The sequence below is a fragment of the Phocoena sinus genome, chromosome 8, assembly GCF_008692025.1.
Source record: "Phocoena sinus isolate mPhoSin1 chromosome 8, mPhoSin1.pri, whole genome shotgun sequence".
NCBI lineage: Eukaryota > Metazoa > Chordata > Mammalia > Artiodactyla > Phocoenidae > Phocoena > Phocoena sinus.
Genome location: NC_045770.1, coordinates 102,019,677 through 102,032,313, shown reverse-complemented (window position 1 = coordinate 102,032,313; position 12,637 = coordinate 102,019,677). Strand labels below are relative to the sequence as shown.

The window sequence follows — 12,637 nt, the reverse complement described above, 5'->3', positions numbered from 1 at the left end:
TCTACAGGGCCTTTGTTAGAAATTAGTTAAAAGGGCCCTCCTGGGGACTTCCCTGGTGGTCCAGTGGGTAAGACTCCATGCTCCCAATGCAGGGGGCTCGGGTTCCATCCTTGGTCGGGGAACTAGATCCCGCACGCATGCTGCAATTAAGAAGCCCACAAGCCACAACTAAAGATCCTGCATGCCGCCACGAAGGATCCTTCATGCCACAACGAAGATCCCGCGTGCCGCGACTAAGACCCAGCGCAGCCAAAATAAATAATACAATAAATAAATATTTTTAAAAATCACATTCATTTAAAAAAGGGTGGGGTGCTTCTCTGTGCTAGTGAAATAGGAAAAGATGCTCGCTGTAGGTGGAGGCAGCTTTCAGGTACACGCTTGGCTAACAAATAGCTTGTGGGTGAGAAGAGGTGCACCTTCCTCCTGGCTCAGCTGGGGGCACAGGTGGCACTTCACACCCCCCTCCAGTGTCTCTGTGTGCAATGAAGATGGCACCACGATGTGCTGGGACCCTGCTCAAATCTTCGGCTTCCTCTCCATGCACCCTGTAGCTGCTGCCTTACAGCCTTTCTGTGGCTGGCGTGGACGGCTCCAACTGTGTCCCGTCTTTCTCTCCCTTCTCGCCCTCCTCCCTTCTGTTCTCAGGGCTGCCTGCTGGCTGCCCTGCACACTGGCTCCAGGCACTCCCCAGGCCTCCGGGACAAACACGGACTCTCAGCAAGGCACCCGAGACTCTCGTCCCTGCTCTTTCCATTTCCTTTTCTGCCTCTCCCACCGGAAATCTTCCTTCACCCCAGAGCTTCCCTGCCTCTATTTCTCATCCTGGCAATACCTCCTGGCTTTTGAAGACTTGGCTCAAGCCATACCTTCCCTAAGAAGTCTTCCCCAGTTGGTTGGGTATCCTCTCCCCTGGCACTTGTCATCCTGTATTGCAATCAAGGCTGGCTAGACATTGGGCACCGGGAGCACAGTGCCTAGAGCCCTTGATAATCTTAGGGGCTCATGAAAATATTTTAACTTATTTAAAAATCAGAAGAAAAAAAGAACTTTAAGGGTCAAAGAAAGTGTGTTATTTTTTCTCACATCAGAAAAAAAAATTGTAGGGCCCATAAAAATCCATTAAATCATTTTTCCTTTCCTTTTTCCTTTTTCTTTTTTTTTTAGAGGAAGATGCCCATGGAGGCAAAAGTACCTAGGACCCATGAAAAGTCTTAATGTGACCCTGACTGCCATTGTCCACCCAGTAGACTGAGAGTTCCTAGGAAGTGGGGAATGGAACCTCCCAGAGCCGTGCTATGTAATCTTTAAACCTCTGTTATCCCTAGCCCAGTGCTACGTACTCAGGACTGGCTCAGTCATTGCTTTCTGAATAAGTGGATAAGTAAATGAATGAATGGACTTGAGTGAGACTCTTGACTCTGAGTCTCCATTTCTTCATCTGCAAAGCAAAGCTTCATCTTTGTAGGGTGGCTGTGAGGATCAGTTGGTGAGTGGAAGATGCCTTGGACCTGTGGAGCTTGGAGCGGGTCCTGAAGCTACGCAGGGTGTGAGCAAGGAAAGGAGCCAGAGGTTGTTAAAAATGGCTCTAGGTGGTGTCCATACCTTTTTGTTGGTAACAAGCAAAATAATCCTATTTATACACAGAGAAAAAGAACCGGAAGGACATTTACCAAAAGTGTCTCTCAGTGGCCAGCTCTGAACTTGGGTTGTCTTTGTAATTGTTTAAAAAACATACTTAGGAACATGTGAAGGCCAGGTCTGTGTCTTATTTTCCTTTTGTGTCCCTGGCCGGGCATAGGCGAAGGACATATGAATAAGGGAATCCCCCATCTCATGGCCCCATCTGGCACCACATCAGCACCAGGGCCCCTGGTGGGCACCCAAGTGGGTGGAGTGCAGCAAGGCCAGTAATGGAGAGAGCAGAGCTGTAGGACAGAGACTCTGTTTACCCAGGGTGATGTCTCTCGCAGGCCATCATGGGGACTGAGGAAGAGATGGGACAACATCTCCAATGGGACAGACACCTTTTAGACACTTCAAAAATTTTAGTTCCTGGTCCCTCTTCACGAACACTTAGGAAAGCAGGCTTCCTGTGTCCCAAGTAATTTAATATTTCCCATGGCTCCCCAAGGACTGGAATCGTTTCCTTTTTATAAGCTGTGGGTGCTAAGTCAGAAACAGTATCAGATTTGCGCACCTTGCTCACTGCTGTCTGCCCAGCGCCTGGGAGCATGCTGGCACACAATAGGTGTACAGTGAGCAAATGAACGTGTCAAGAGTGACTTCTTTAACGGGTCGCTGGGCACCTCCCCGAAGAAGAGAATAAAACCCACCTCTAAATAATGAGACCCTGTATGGACTCCCGCACCCTGTAATTTGGATCTCTAGGAATCGCCTTTGTTGTGGGCGACCAACCACAGGCACAGAAAGCACCTGCTTCTCCAGCCGGTCCTCGAGGAAGGACTCCAGGCTGCCGTGCCCCTAGCTGCTTCTCCAGGTCCCTTCTCTCCGCTTCTTGGGACCTGGGGCTTCCGAGGCATCCCGGGGCTCGCAACCAGGGTCCGCCCCAGAGCTTCCCAGCCGTGGTGGCGCGGGTCCCCAGGTGCCCGACTCCCCGCCCGGGGACAGCGTTCTTCCCTTCCTCGTGCGGGGCAGAGGGTCCGGGACCGCGTTTAGGGCCTCGTGTCGCACCCCCAGGCCTGCGGGGGCAGAAGCCTGAGTCACGGCGGCGCACGCCCTCCCCTCTCGGCTTCCATCCTGGGGCCACCTCCGCCCGGCAGCGTCGGGCCCCGGCGCAGCCCGCTCTCCGCGGTCTATTGCGCGCCCCCTCTCCTCGGCCTGAGTCTCTGCGGCCGCGGTCCTCGCCCCGGCCAGCTCCGGGGGAGCTTGGCCCGTCCACCCTCCAATGCTGAAGGCCGAGCTCCCAGCGCTCCCGGGCGGCTCCCGCGGGAGGGGGCGCGGCCGCCCCCGCGGCTCCACCCTCTCTGCAGGGACGCGGCCATCTGGGGCCCCTGCCAGTCGTGTCCGCTCTGGGGCCCGCGCCTAGCTCGCGCGGGAGGAGGCAGTCCCTGGCAGGGACCGGGGCCTCCCCACCGGGCGACCCCCTTGCCAGCGCCGGTGCGGGGAGCCGGGCGCTTAGATGCCCCGAGGGGGCAGTGGCTGCGAGCCGAGCTTCGGTGCAAGCGCGTCGCAACGGACGCGGCGCCCCTGGCCGCCTCGGTGACCCTTCAGGAGCCGGGACCCGAGTCCCGGAGGCGGCGGCGCGGGCCCGCGAGGACGGCGAGGCCCGTGCTCCTAACGTCCGCGGCGGGCGAAGGCTGCAGAGCCTTGGTCGGGCTGGTCGCCTCATGCCTCTCCCCCCAGCCCCCCGCGAGCTGGCAGGAGGAAATAGCGCGCGGCCCCTTTAAATTTACCCAGGAGCCCTTAAAGGAGCCCCAGGGGCCCCAGACAGGAATCCCCACCCCGGTCCAGCCCGCGCCGCCGAGCTAGCAGTCAGCCGTCCGTGCGGCCGGCCGCCCAGTGCATGCGCCCCGCGCTCCGGGGCCCCGCGCACCGAGCGCCGCGCGCGGGCCGCCGCCGGCCCCGCGGCCCCGCGCCCTGCCGCCCCGGGGCCCCGCTCCGCAGCGCAGCGCATGGAGCCTGGCGGGGACCACCGGAGCCGGAGCGGCGGCGGCAGGGGCGGCCCCGGGCCAGCAGCGGCCTCGGCACGGGGCCGACGGCTGCCGCCCGCCGGATCGAGCGGCGGCGCGGAGCCCGAGGAGGACGACGGCGGTAAGAGTTGGTTGGGGCCGGCGGCTCGGGCGGGGGCCCCGGCATGGGGGAGGGGAGGGCTGCGGCTCCGGGCTCCGGGCCCCTCTCCTCCGCCGAACAAAGGGGGGGACGCGGGCAGGGCGGCCGGGGGCGCCACCTGGCGGGCGCGGATGGCGACTGCAGGGCCAACGGGGGAGCCCCCCGCCCAGCTCCCGGGGCTGGCCCGCGGGGCTCGGGCGGATCCCCTCCCCCTTAAAGGGCCCCGCGGCCCCCGCCTTGGAGGCCAAGCTGGAGGGGCCCCAGAGGGCCTGGGCAGGCGCCGCGGGGCTCGCGCTCTAGGCTCTTGGACTTGCGGCCCCCGCCCCTTTCTCTTTCAGACTCCCAGGTGGTCTCCCTTATCCGGCTGTCTCTTAAAAGTCTGCCCAGACCTTGGGTCCCTTTCCGGGCTTCCCACCAGAGGAACTGTGCTGGGGACTCCGCTGCTTTAAGTTGGGCTGTCCTCTCCTCTGTGGCCTTGCCTAGAGAAAGGAACCCGTTTTCTTTTTCCCTACGTTCTCCCTGGGAAAGAGCACGGCTTGCGCCTCTTGGGGACCTACCAGTACCTTCCCCACGGCGGGCAGTCCTTAAAGGGATGGGCTCGCCCACAAAGGCATACACCCCCTCCAGTCCGCGCGTTACCCCCTCCCTTCTTTTCAGAAAATTTGCCACAATTTGTCAGCTATAGGGGTACCAGCCAGTCCTCTTCGTTTGCTCTCAGAGGAGACTGTTTTTCTTCATCCCTCTGCTTCATGGTCAAAGCCTTAAGACCCTGAAGACTGTCCAGGCTAGGGAGACTCAGCCCTAATCCCCGAGCTCCCCTCCCAGAAATTCCCCATCCCCTTTTGTTTTTAAAGAATCCCAGCTCCTCCCCTTTTTTCGGCTCTTAAAGCGCCAGTCCACCTTAGACTAACATCCAGCGCTGGAAGGATGCTCAGAGACCAGCTAGCTATCCAGTGCCTTTGCAGACAAAGACGCTTAGGCCCAGAGAGCGGACATGACCTGTCACAGGTCACGGAGCAAGTTACCAGTGAAGCCAGGAGTCGAACCCAGGTTTCTGACTCTGAAACTAGTGTTTTCTTTTTCTTTGGATCTACTTACACCAAAACCAAACAAAAACACAGTGATGACAGGAGCCCTCTCTGATCCTGCCTTTTGTTTCCCAGACCGGGGGATTCTCCACTGGGAGAATGATCACACCTGTCTATCCAGCCTATTTGTCCAGGAGACCCTTTTCTAAATAAAATAAGGTCCAAAGTGTAGGGAAAGTGGGGGACTGCTCAGTGTCTCTATTTGGCAAAAGGGAACACCACTGGGTTGGTGGCCTCTCCACTGACTGCCCTCTGATTGCTGGGCAGTGGCCGGCTCCTGGCCAGAGCAAAAAATAAATCCCCAGAAAGACTTAATGGACTCCAGTGGGTGGTGGCCACTCCCTTCTGCAGAGCCTTCAGTAGCCACTCTGGTGGCCCTCCTGCCGTCATCCCCTTTCAGTCATTGGCTCTCCCAGACTCTAGGAAAGTCAGAGTCCTAAAAACTCCTTTCTCTGGAGGTGCTGACAGCTTTGTCACAGGGATCCCTCCTGTGGGTCTCTAAATTTGGGGAACTGACAATGCTTAGTGCCCCTTAAAATGGGATTCTCAGGAGGGTGTATTTGAGGCATTATTGGAAAAAGGGAGAAGATCATCTTTGGGTGGGGCCTTCCTGGCTGGGGCCTTGGGCAGTGGGTCCTGTGTGCAGCCCTGGATGCAGACAGATGCCCCCTTTGTTCTTCTCACCCCGCTGCGGCTGTAACCGCCCCGGCATGCTGCTCTCCTGGCTGTACCCCTACAGCTCTCGTCCAAAAAGGGGGCCTTGCACAGCCTGCTGCCTCCTTGGCTTTCGGCCTTCACCTTATTTTTTAAAAAGTCAGAGCTGTGCCCTGCATTCTTTTGTTCTTGAGCCTCTCCTAAAGGGGTCTTGCTCTCTGTAAAGGACCAATGTTTTGATGCCCTGCTCTCCCACTTCCCTTTTATTGCTGTTGCCATCCCTTTCCTGCCCCTGAATGACCTCTCTCCCCCCTCCCTTCTCTTGCAAAATCGAAGCCCTAGGTTCTTTCCCTGGAAATCGGGGATTGAAAAACTGTCTCCCTTTCCCCCTCTTCAGGGCAAGATCTTCAGCTGGAAGGGGGTGCCTTGGGGAGCTGGGGGAGTGCCCCCCTGCCCTCCTCCAGGGCTAGGGGACCAGCATCCTCAGGCAGGAAATACTCAGACCACTGTGAGGCCCGGGCCTCGAGGCCTGGAAAGAGCCGCATCCCTGGCCGTGACCACCGGCGCTACTACCACGACCACTGGCGGCTGGAGTACCTGATGGACTTCAACCCTGCCCGTCACGGCATGGTGTGCATGGTGTGCGGCAGCTCCCTGGCCACTCTCAAGCTCAGCACCATCAAGCGACACATCCGCCAAAAGCACCCCTACTCCCTGCATTGGAGTCCCCGGGAGAAGGAAGTCATCAGCAACAGCTGGGATGCCCACCTGGGGCTGGGGGCCTGTGGAGAGGCTGAGGGCCCAGGGGCCCAGGGGGCTGAGGAGGAGGAGGAGGAGGAGGAGGAAGAGGAGGAGGAAGGGGCTGGCCTCCAGGCTTGCCCTCCCAAGGGCCCAGGTAACGTAGGACATGGGGAAGCAAGGGCGTGGGTAGTGGACGGGGCCGGGTGGGGACAGCCTGGGCTTCTCAGCCAAGTAGCTGGTTTTCTGGAGCAAGTTTTTGCTCCTTTTTGGGGTGAGGTCTGTCTATTGGACAGTAGTGCGGGAGAGACAGTGGGATTAGGGATCTAACCACTAACCACTCTGTGGTTTTAGAAGGATCCAGGGAGTGGAGGCTGGGGAGAGAGGCCGGGGAAGGTCTGGGAGCAGAGGGCACTAGAAAGGTATGACTGACAGTGAAGTCTAGGGAAGGGGCTAGAATGTGGGTCTGGGGGAGGAGTCAGGTGGGCTGAGGGTTTGTGTTCAGGAGGATTAGGGGCTGGAGGAGTGAAGACCTGAGGGGAGAGGAAGGGCAGGGGAAAGCTTAGGCAGAGGGCTCAGAGTCAGAGTGAGGGAGAGGCTTATGGATGGAGGACCTGGCTGTGGTGGTGGGGGCTCCCCGGGAGGGCCAGCGTCTCAGTTCCTTCCCTTCCTCCAACCCTTTCAGGCAAAGCCCCAGCTGGTGGGGGCGGCCGGCGCCAGCGGCGAGGGGGCCCAGGGGCACCCCGGGCTCGGCGTCGGCGCCTGTCTGCCTCCCGGAGGGCTGGGGGCAGCAGGGGGCTGGGTGCCCGGCGCCTGGAGCGGAGGCTGAAGGAGTCCCTGCAGAACTGGTTCCGGGCAGAGTGTCTCATGGACTATGACCCGCGGGGGAACCGGCTGGTGTGCATGGCCTGTGGCCGGGCACTACCCAGCTTGCACCTGGATGACATCCGTGCCCACGTGCTGGAGGTGCACCCCGGCTCCCTGGGGCTCAGCGGCCCCCAGCGCAGCGCCCTGCTGCAAGCCTGGGGTGGCCAGCCCGAGGCACTGTCTGAGCTCACCCAGGCCCCACCAGGTGCGAGGCCCATCCCAGGGCCAGGACCCCATCATATAAGGGCTGCAAAGTGAGGTCTGTGGCCAGAACCGGGAGGGACTCATCCCCCCCCTACACACACATGCACACACACCCAGGAGGACTCATTCCTCCCCTACACACACACACACACACACACACGGGAGGACTCATTCCCCCCTACACACAAACACACACACACACACACACACGGGAGGACTCATTCCCCCCTACACACACACACACACACACACACACACGGGAGGACTCATTCCTCCCCTACACACACACACACACACACACACACACGGGAGGACATATTCCTCCCCTACACACACACACCCACACACCCAGGAGGACTCATTCCCCCCTACACACACACACACACACACACACACACACACACACACGGGAGGACTCATTTCCCCTACACACACACACACACACACACACATACACACACGGGAGGACTCATTCCCCCCCTACACACACACACCCACACACACACCCGGGAGGACTCATTCCTCCCCTACACACACGCGCACACACACACACTCCCTCTCCCTCTCTCTCTGGTTGGGCCCTCTAGCTTAGGGCTGGGGTGTGGAGCAAGGGACCCCGTCTGTGTGGGTAAGGGCAACCCAGCCAGCAGGCTGAGCCCCTCTCCCTCACCCCTTCCCCAACAGACGATGACCTCGTCCCCCAGGACCTGACCAGAAAGAGCCGGGACTCGGCCCCCGCTGCTGGAGCCCCCTCCTCTCAGGATCTCAGCCCCCCAGACGTAAAGGAAGAGGCTGGCTGGGTCCCTGAGAGGCCCGGGCCGGCAGAGGAGGAGGAGCTGGAGGAGGGCGAGAGGGTGGGGATCCCGGGCCGGTCTCCGCGGGGCCGCGACCACCGCCGCCACTACCAGGAGCGCTGGCGGCTGGAGTACCTCATGGAGTTGGACGGCGGCCGGCGCGGCCTGGTGTGCATGGTGTGCGGGGGCGCGCTGGCCTCGCTCAAGATGAGCACCATCAAGCGGCACATCCGCCAGCGCCACCCGGGCTCCACGCGCCTCAGCGGGCCAGTCAGGGCCCTCATCGCCCAGGAGTGGAGCGAGAAGGCCGCCCACCTGCTGGCCTTGGGGCTGCCCTGCCCCGAGTCCCCCAGGGACCCTGCCGCCCCCAGCACAGCCGCAGCCTCCGAGGAGGGGGGAGGGGAAGAGGAGGAGGAGCCAGAGGAGGAGGAGGAGTGGTGGGGTGAGCTGGCGGAGGGCCAGAGCAGGTGGAGAGGGAGAGGGGCCAGGGCAGAAGGGGGTGGGGAGAGTGGAAGGTCGAAGGGGAGAGGGGAGGGTGGGACAGCGCAAAGTGGGGGGTTACGAAGCCCAGACGCTCCAATGCGGTCCTTTGTTCCGTCCTAGGCGACGTCCCACTTTCTCCTGGAGAACCGTCGGAGCGGCCCGCCGAGGAGGAGGAGGAGGACGATGAGGACGGCCCAGAGCCCGGGGGACTCGCTTTCCCACCCCTGCCGCCGCCGCCTCCCCCGCCGCCGCCGCCCCGCAGCCGAGAGCAGAGGCGGAACTACCAGCCGCGCTGGCGGGGCGAGTACCTGATGGACTACGACGGCAGCCGGCGCGGCCTGGTGTGCATGGTGTGCGGGGGCGCGCTGGCCACGCTCAAGGTCAGCACCATCAAGCGGCACATTCTGCAGGTGCACCCCTTCTCCATGGACTTCACGCCCGAGGAGCGCCAGACCATCCTGGAGGCCTACGAGGAGGCGGCACTACGCTGCTACGGCCACGAGGGCTTTGGACCGCCCGCCCCGGCACCGCGCGACGGCGGCGCGGACCTCAAGGCGGGCGCCGTGTGTCGGGCGTAGAGGACTCGCACTCGAGGGGCCGTGCCCGGCTGGCTGTCCGGCTGGGAGCCCCAGCTTCCCGCGGCCCAGGCCGCTGCCGCTGCCCCCCGCTGGCCGGGCCGGGCGGAGATTCGGGATTGGGTGGGGGTCTCCGGCTTGCGCTCGGTTCCAGAGAGTTCCCCAGGCTAGTCGGGGCGCCGCAGGAATCGCGCTCTCTTCTCGGGCCCGGAGCCCAGGCCCTCGCCGCTCAGGGCCTCACGTTCCTGAGAAGCCACAGCGTTTGCACGGAGAGCTTCCGGGCCGCGGCCGCACCCGCGAGGCGATCCTGTGCCAGGCCGGGACGGGGGCACCGACAGTCAGTATTAGGGCCCCAAGTAGGTGGGGGAGGCAGAAAGGACGCACCGACCCCTTTTCACGAACGGAGGTCCAGCTCTCAGAGCTGTACGTCGGCAGGCACGGCTCCCGGGTCGGGGCGGCTGCTGCCCAGTCGTTACTGGCTTTCTCGACCGCTCCGGGGCCTGGACTGCGGACGAGGGCCTTCCTCGGGAGGAGAGGCAACGGGGCTGGGGAGCCAGCCCGCCAGCCCGCGGTGAAGGCGCGTAGTACCGCGGGTGGTCGGGTGGGACGGTGGCCCGGGGCGGGGGCGGAGCTGGGCCGGGCCCCGCCTTCTGTGCCTGCCTCCGGGGCGGGCTCTCCGAGACCGTCCCACCCGCCTCCCCGGCCCCTACCACGGCCGCCCGCACCGAGATCTTGTAAAGGGATTAGCACTTTTTTCCTTTGCTCCTCTCTTGCTCCGAAGGCCTACGTTTACCCTGAGCTCAGTCAGGCGCTCCTGCTTCAGCGCCCGTCAGTCCGAGCCCGGGGCACTGGAGGTCCCGGCAGTTGGCGTTGTGTTCCTGTCCCCTTTTGTACGCGGTGGACGCGCCACCCGTTCTCAGCCCCCAGGGCCTGGGGCCGGGCCTCGGCCTTCGTTTCTCTTCCCCGCGGCAGCGCCAGGTCCTGAGGGGCCGGGAGTGGGCCCCACGATCTCCCAGGCAGGTCCGAGAGGGATGTGTAGATTCATTCTCCTGTGGAGAACAGGTGGCCCCGAGATCAGGCCCTTTTTGCTCTTTGTATTTTATTTTGAAACTGTATTTAATGCTTTTATATGAGAGGGGGAGGGGCGGGAAGAGAGCTGTCCGTCACCCTTATGTGCAAATGTCTTATTTATTATGCGTGTATCAGAGATAAGCTGTGAGGTGGTGGAGGAAGGACCTAAAGGGAGGAGGTGCGAGGAGGCGCGGATGGGAGGACCCCAAACACCATAGACTAATGTGTGCCTCACCGGGGCCCCTCCTCGGAGTCTCTGGCACCCACTGTCTGCTCTTCACATAGGCCAGTTCCTTTGGTCTTAAAGCCTGCGAGTGGGGAGGTCAGCGGGTTGGGACTTCAGGGCTGGGTCTGGAGGGGAAGGGGCCCTGGCACCTGGGGCCAGGAGCTGCCTCCGTGGGTGGGAAAGCAGACAGCAGAGAAGCCCTTCCTCTCATCCCAGTGCCCCCAGGCCAGAGCCCAAGGTTCAAGTGCCTCAGGCCCAGTCCCCTTGACTCTTCCTGATTGGGAATTGAATTTTATACCACGGATTTTATAGCATTTTTATATAATTCAAGATTGTCTGAGTTGGAAGGACCTTGGAGATCTAGTACCTGCCCCCACCCCTTTCACGGATGGTAAAATGAAGCCCGGCAACTGAAATGATCACATACACACACCAGGTAGGAATAGTACAAGGACTAGCATAAAAATCTCAACTCCCAATTCAGTGTTCTTTGCACTACACGGCCTCCCAATCTCTGGTGAGTTAAAATTTCTTTTACCATTAGGCCTGCCGAAGGATGACCTGGGCTGGGTGCTGCAGGCCCGCAGCGCAGTTGTGGCCTCCTGGGGATGGCAAAGAACGGCACACTTGCTTGTAACGAATTGAGTATCCTATAGGGCAGCCTTGCCACCACTGGCTTCAGCTGGAGGGCACCAGCAGCAGCCTTCTCCATCAGAACTCCCGAAGCAGGGCTGACTGCCGCCCGGCCCAAGGCCTCTCTACTGGGCAAGGCTCTGGTGGTGTGTTGTTGATGCCACCAGGGGTTCAGGAAGTAACTGCATGGGCTGTCAGTTGACTGAAAAGTGAATTCCTAGAGTGTCTGAACCTCCAGGTTTTTTGAGACAGTATTAAAAGCTTCAGAACAGGGATTATGGATGGCACCAGTTTGGACACTGCCATTCTTTTATTTTCCTTCATGCATGTTGTTTCAGCTCCAGGAGTGTTGTGCCACTTTTGCTACTCTGCCCGTTCAAAAACAGTAGGCAAACTGGGGCAGTTATTATAGTCATCCAAGCCCTCTGCTGAAGTTCAGGTAAGCCAGGGCAGAGAGCAGGGTGGGAATGGTGTTTCCCCTTGATAGGGAGAGGACTTAGGAGGGCAGGAGCAGATGTCTTTAGTAAGCAGCAGCCCCGAGCACCCCACTGGTTCTCAGAAGTGGCCACCAGGACAGCATCATCCCATTAGGAACTTAGTAGAAAGGCAAATCCTTGGGCCCCACCTTGTAGATCAGAAACGGGGGTGGAGCCCAGCAGTCCGTTCTGAAAAGCCCTCCAGTGACCATGAGGCATGCTGAAGTTCTGAGCACCAATGATCTAGAAAGTGCCACCGCGGTGATTACTACTTTGCAGCTATAGCCTCATGAGTTAGGAGATTAGGTGGTCCCCATCTCTAGGTGCCTCCTCCTTGCCTTGGGAGTCTGATATGAACAGGTGAAGTTTCTTCATGAATTTTTTTGTTAATGGTATGCTTGCTATTATGGCCAATATGTAAATGTTACTCTGAATACATATTTATATACCATGTTAGTGATATTATTTGAACATTTGTATGCGTATTTGTGAAGTTGTTTGCATCAGTTATTTTTTAAAAATTTCAGCCTAAGTTTTCTAAGAGGTATGTTGAATAAACTTTTCAAATCCAGCTTAAGGGTCATGGCAGCCTTAGTTTGGGGAAAGAGCTAATCCGAGACAAGTTCTTTCAGCAAAAACCTGATGGAAAAGTTTCCATTTGCCATGGTGATTGACTCTCATTTTAAGTACATTGTGACTGAGTTATAGGCTGCTTCATGTTGCAGGTGGGGGAACCTTCCTAGGTTGGTGTAAACTGGGACAACAGACCCCTCTGGCCCCCTTCCACTCATCATTCTTTCTCCTAAGGTCATCTCTTAGAGGGTCTCTTATTTTCTTTCAGAAACCAAGTGCACAGTTTTGCTCTACTATGGAAATTCTACAGTCTTGGAAATCATTACCAGTATCAACTATTAGTCGCTTTTTAATGCCTCAAAAGTGGAGTGGGAATGGGGGCCAGTGGAAGCCTTGTTTGGTTCTTACTTTACCCAAACTGTGTATAAAGAATAAAGTTAGCAGAATGACACCACAGTCACTG

At 59.4% G+C, this 12,637-nt stretch overlaps 1 protein-coding gene across 1 annotated transcript; it reads left to right on the top strand.

Moving 5' to 3' along the window:
• The first annotated feature begins 3,635 nt into the window (after nucleotides 1-3,635).
• Nucleotides 3,636-12,630, top strand: C8H11orf95 (chromosome 8 C11orf95 homolog). The gene is made up of 5 exons (XM_032638960.1): nucleotides 3,636-3,774; nucleotides 5,932-6,429; nucleotides 6,958-7,344; nucleotides 8,028-8,579; nucleotides 8,741-12,630. The coding sequence occupies exons 1-5, from the start codon at nucleotides 3,636-3,638 to the stop codon at nucleotides 9,196-9,198; spliced, it is 2,034 nt and encodes a 677-aa protein (XP_032494851.1). The 3' UTR covers nucleotides 9,199-12,630.
• The last annotated feature ends 7 nt before the right edge of the window (nucleotides 12,631-12,637 follow it).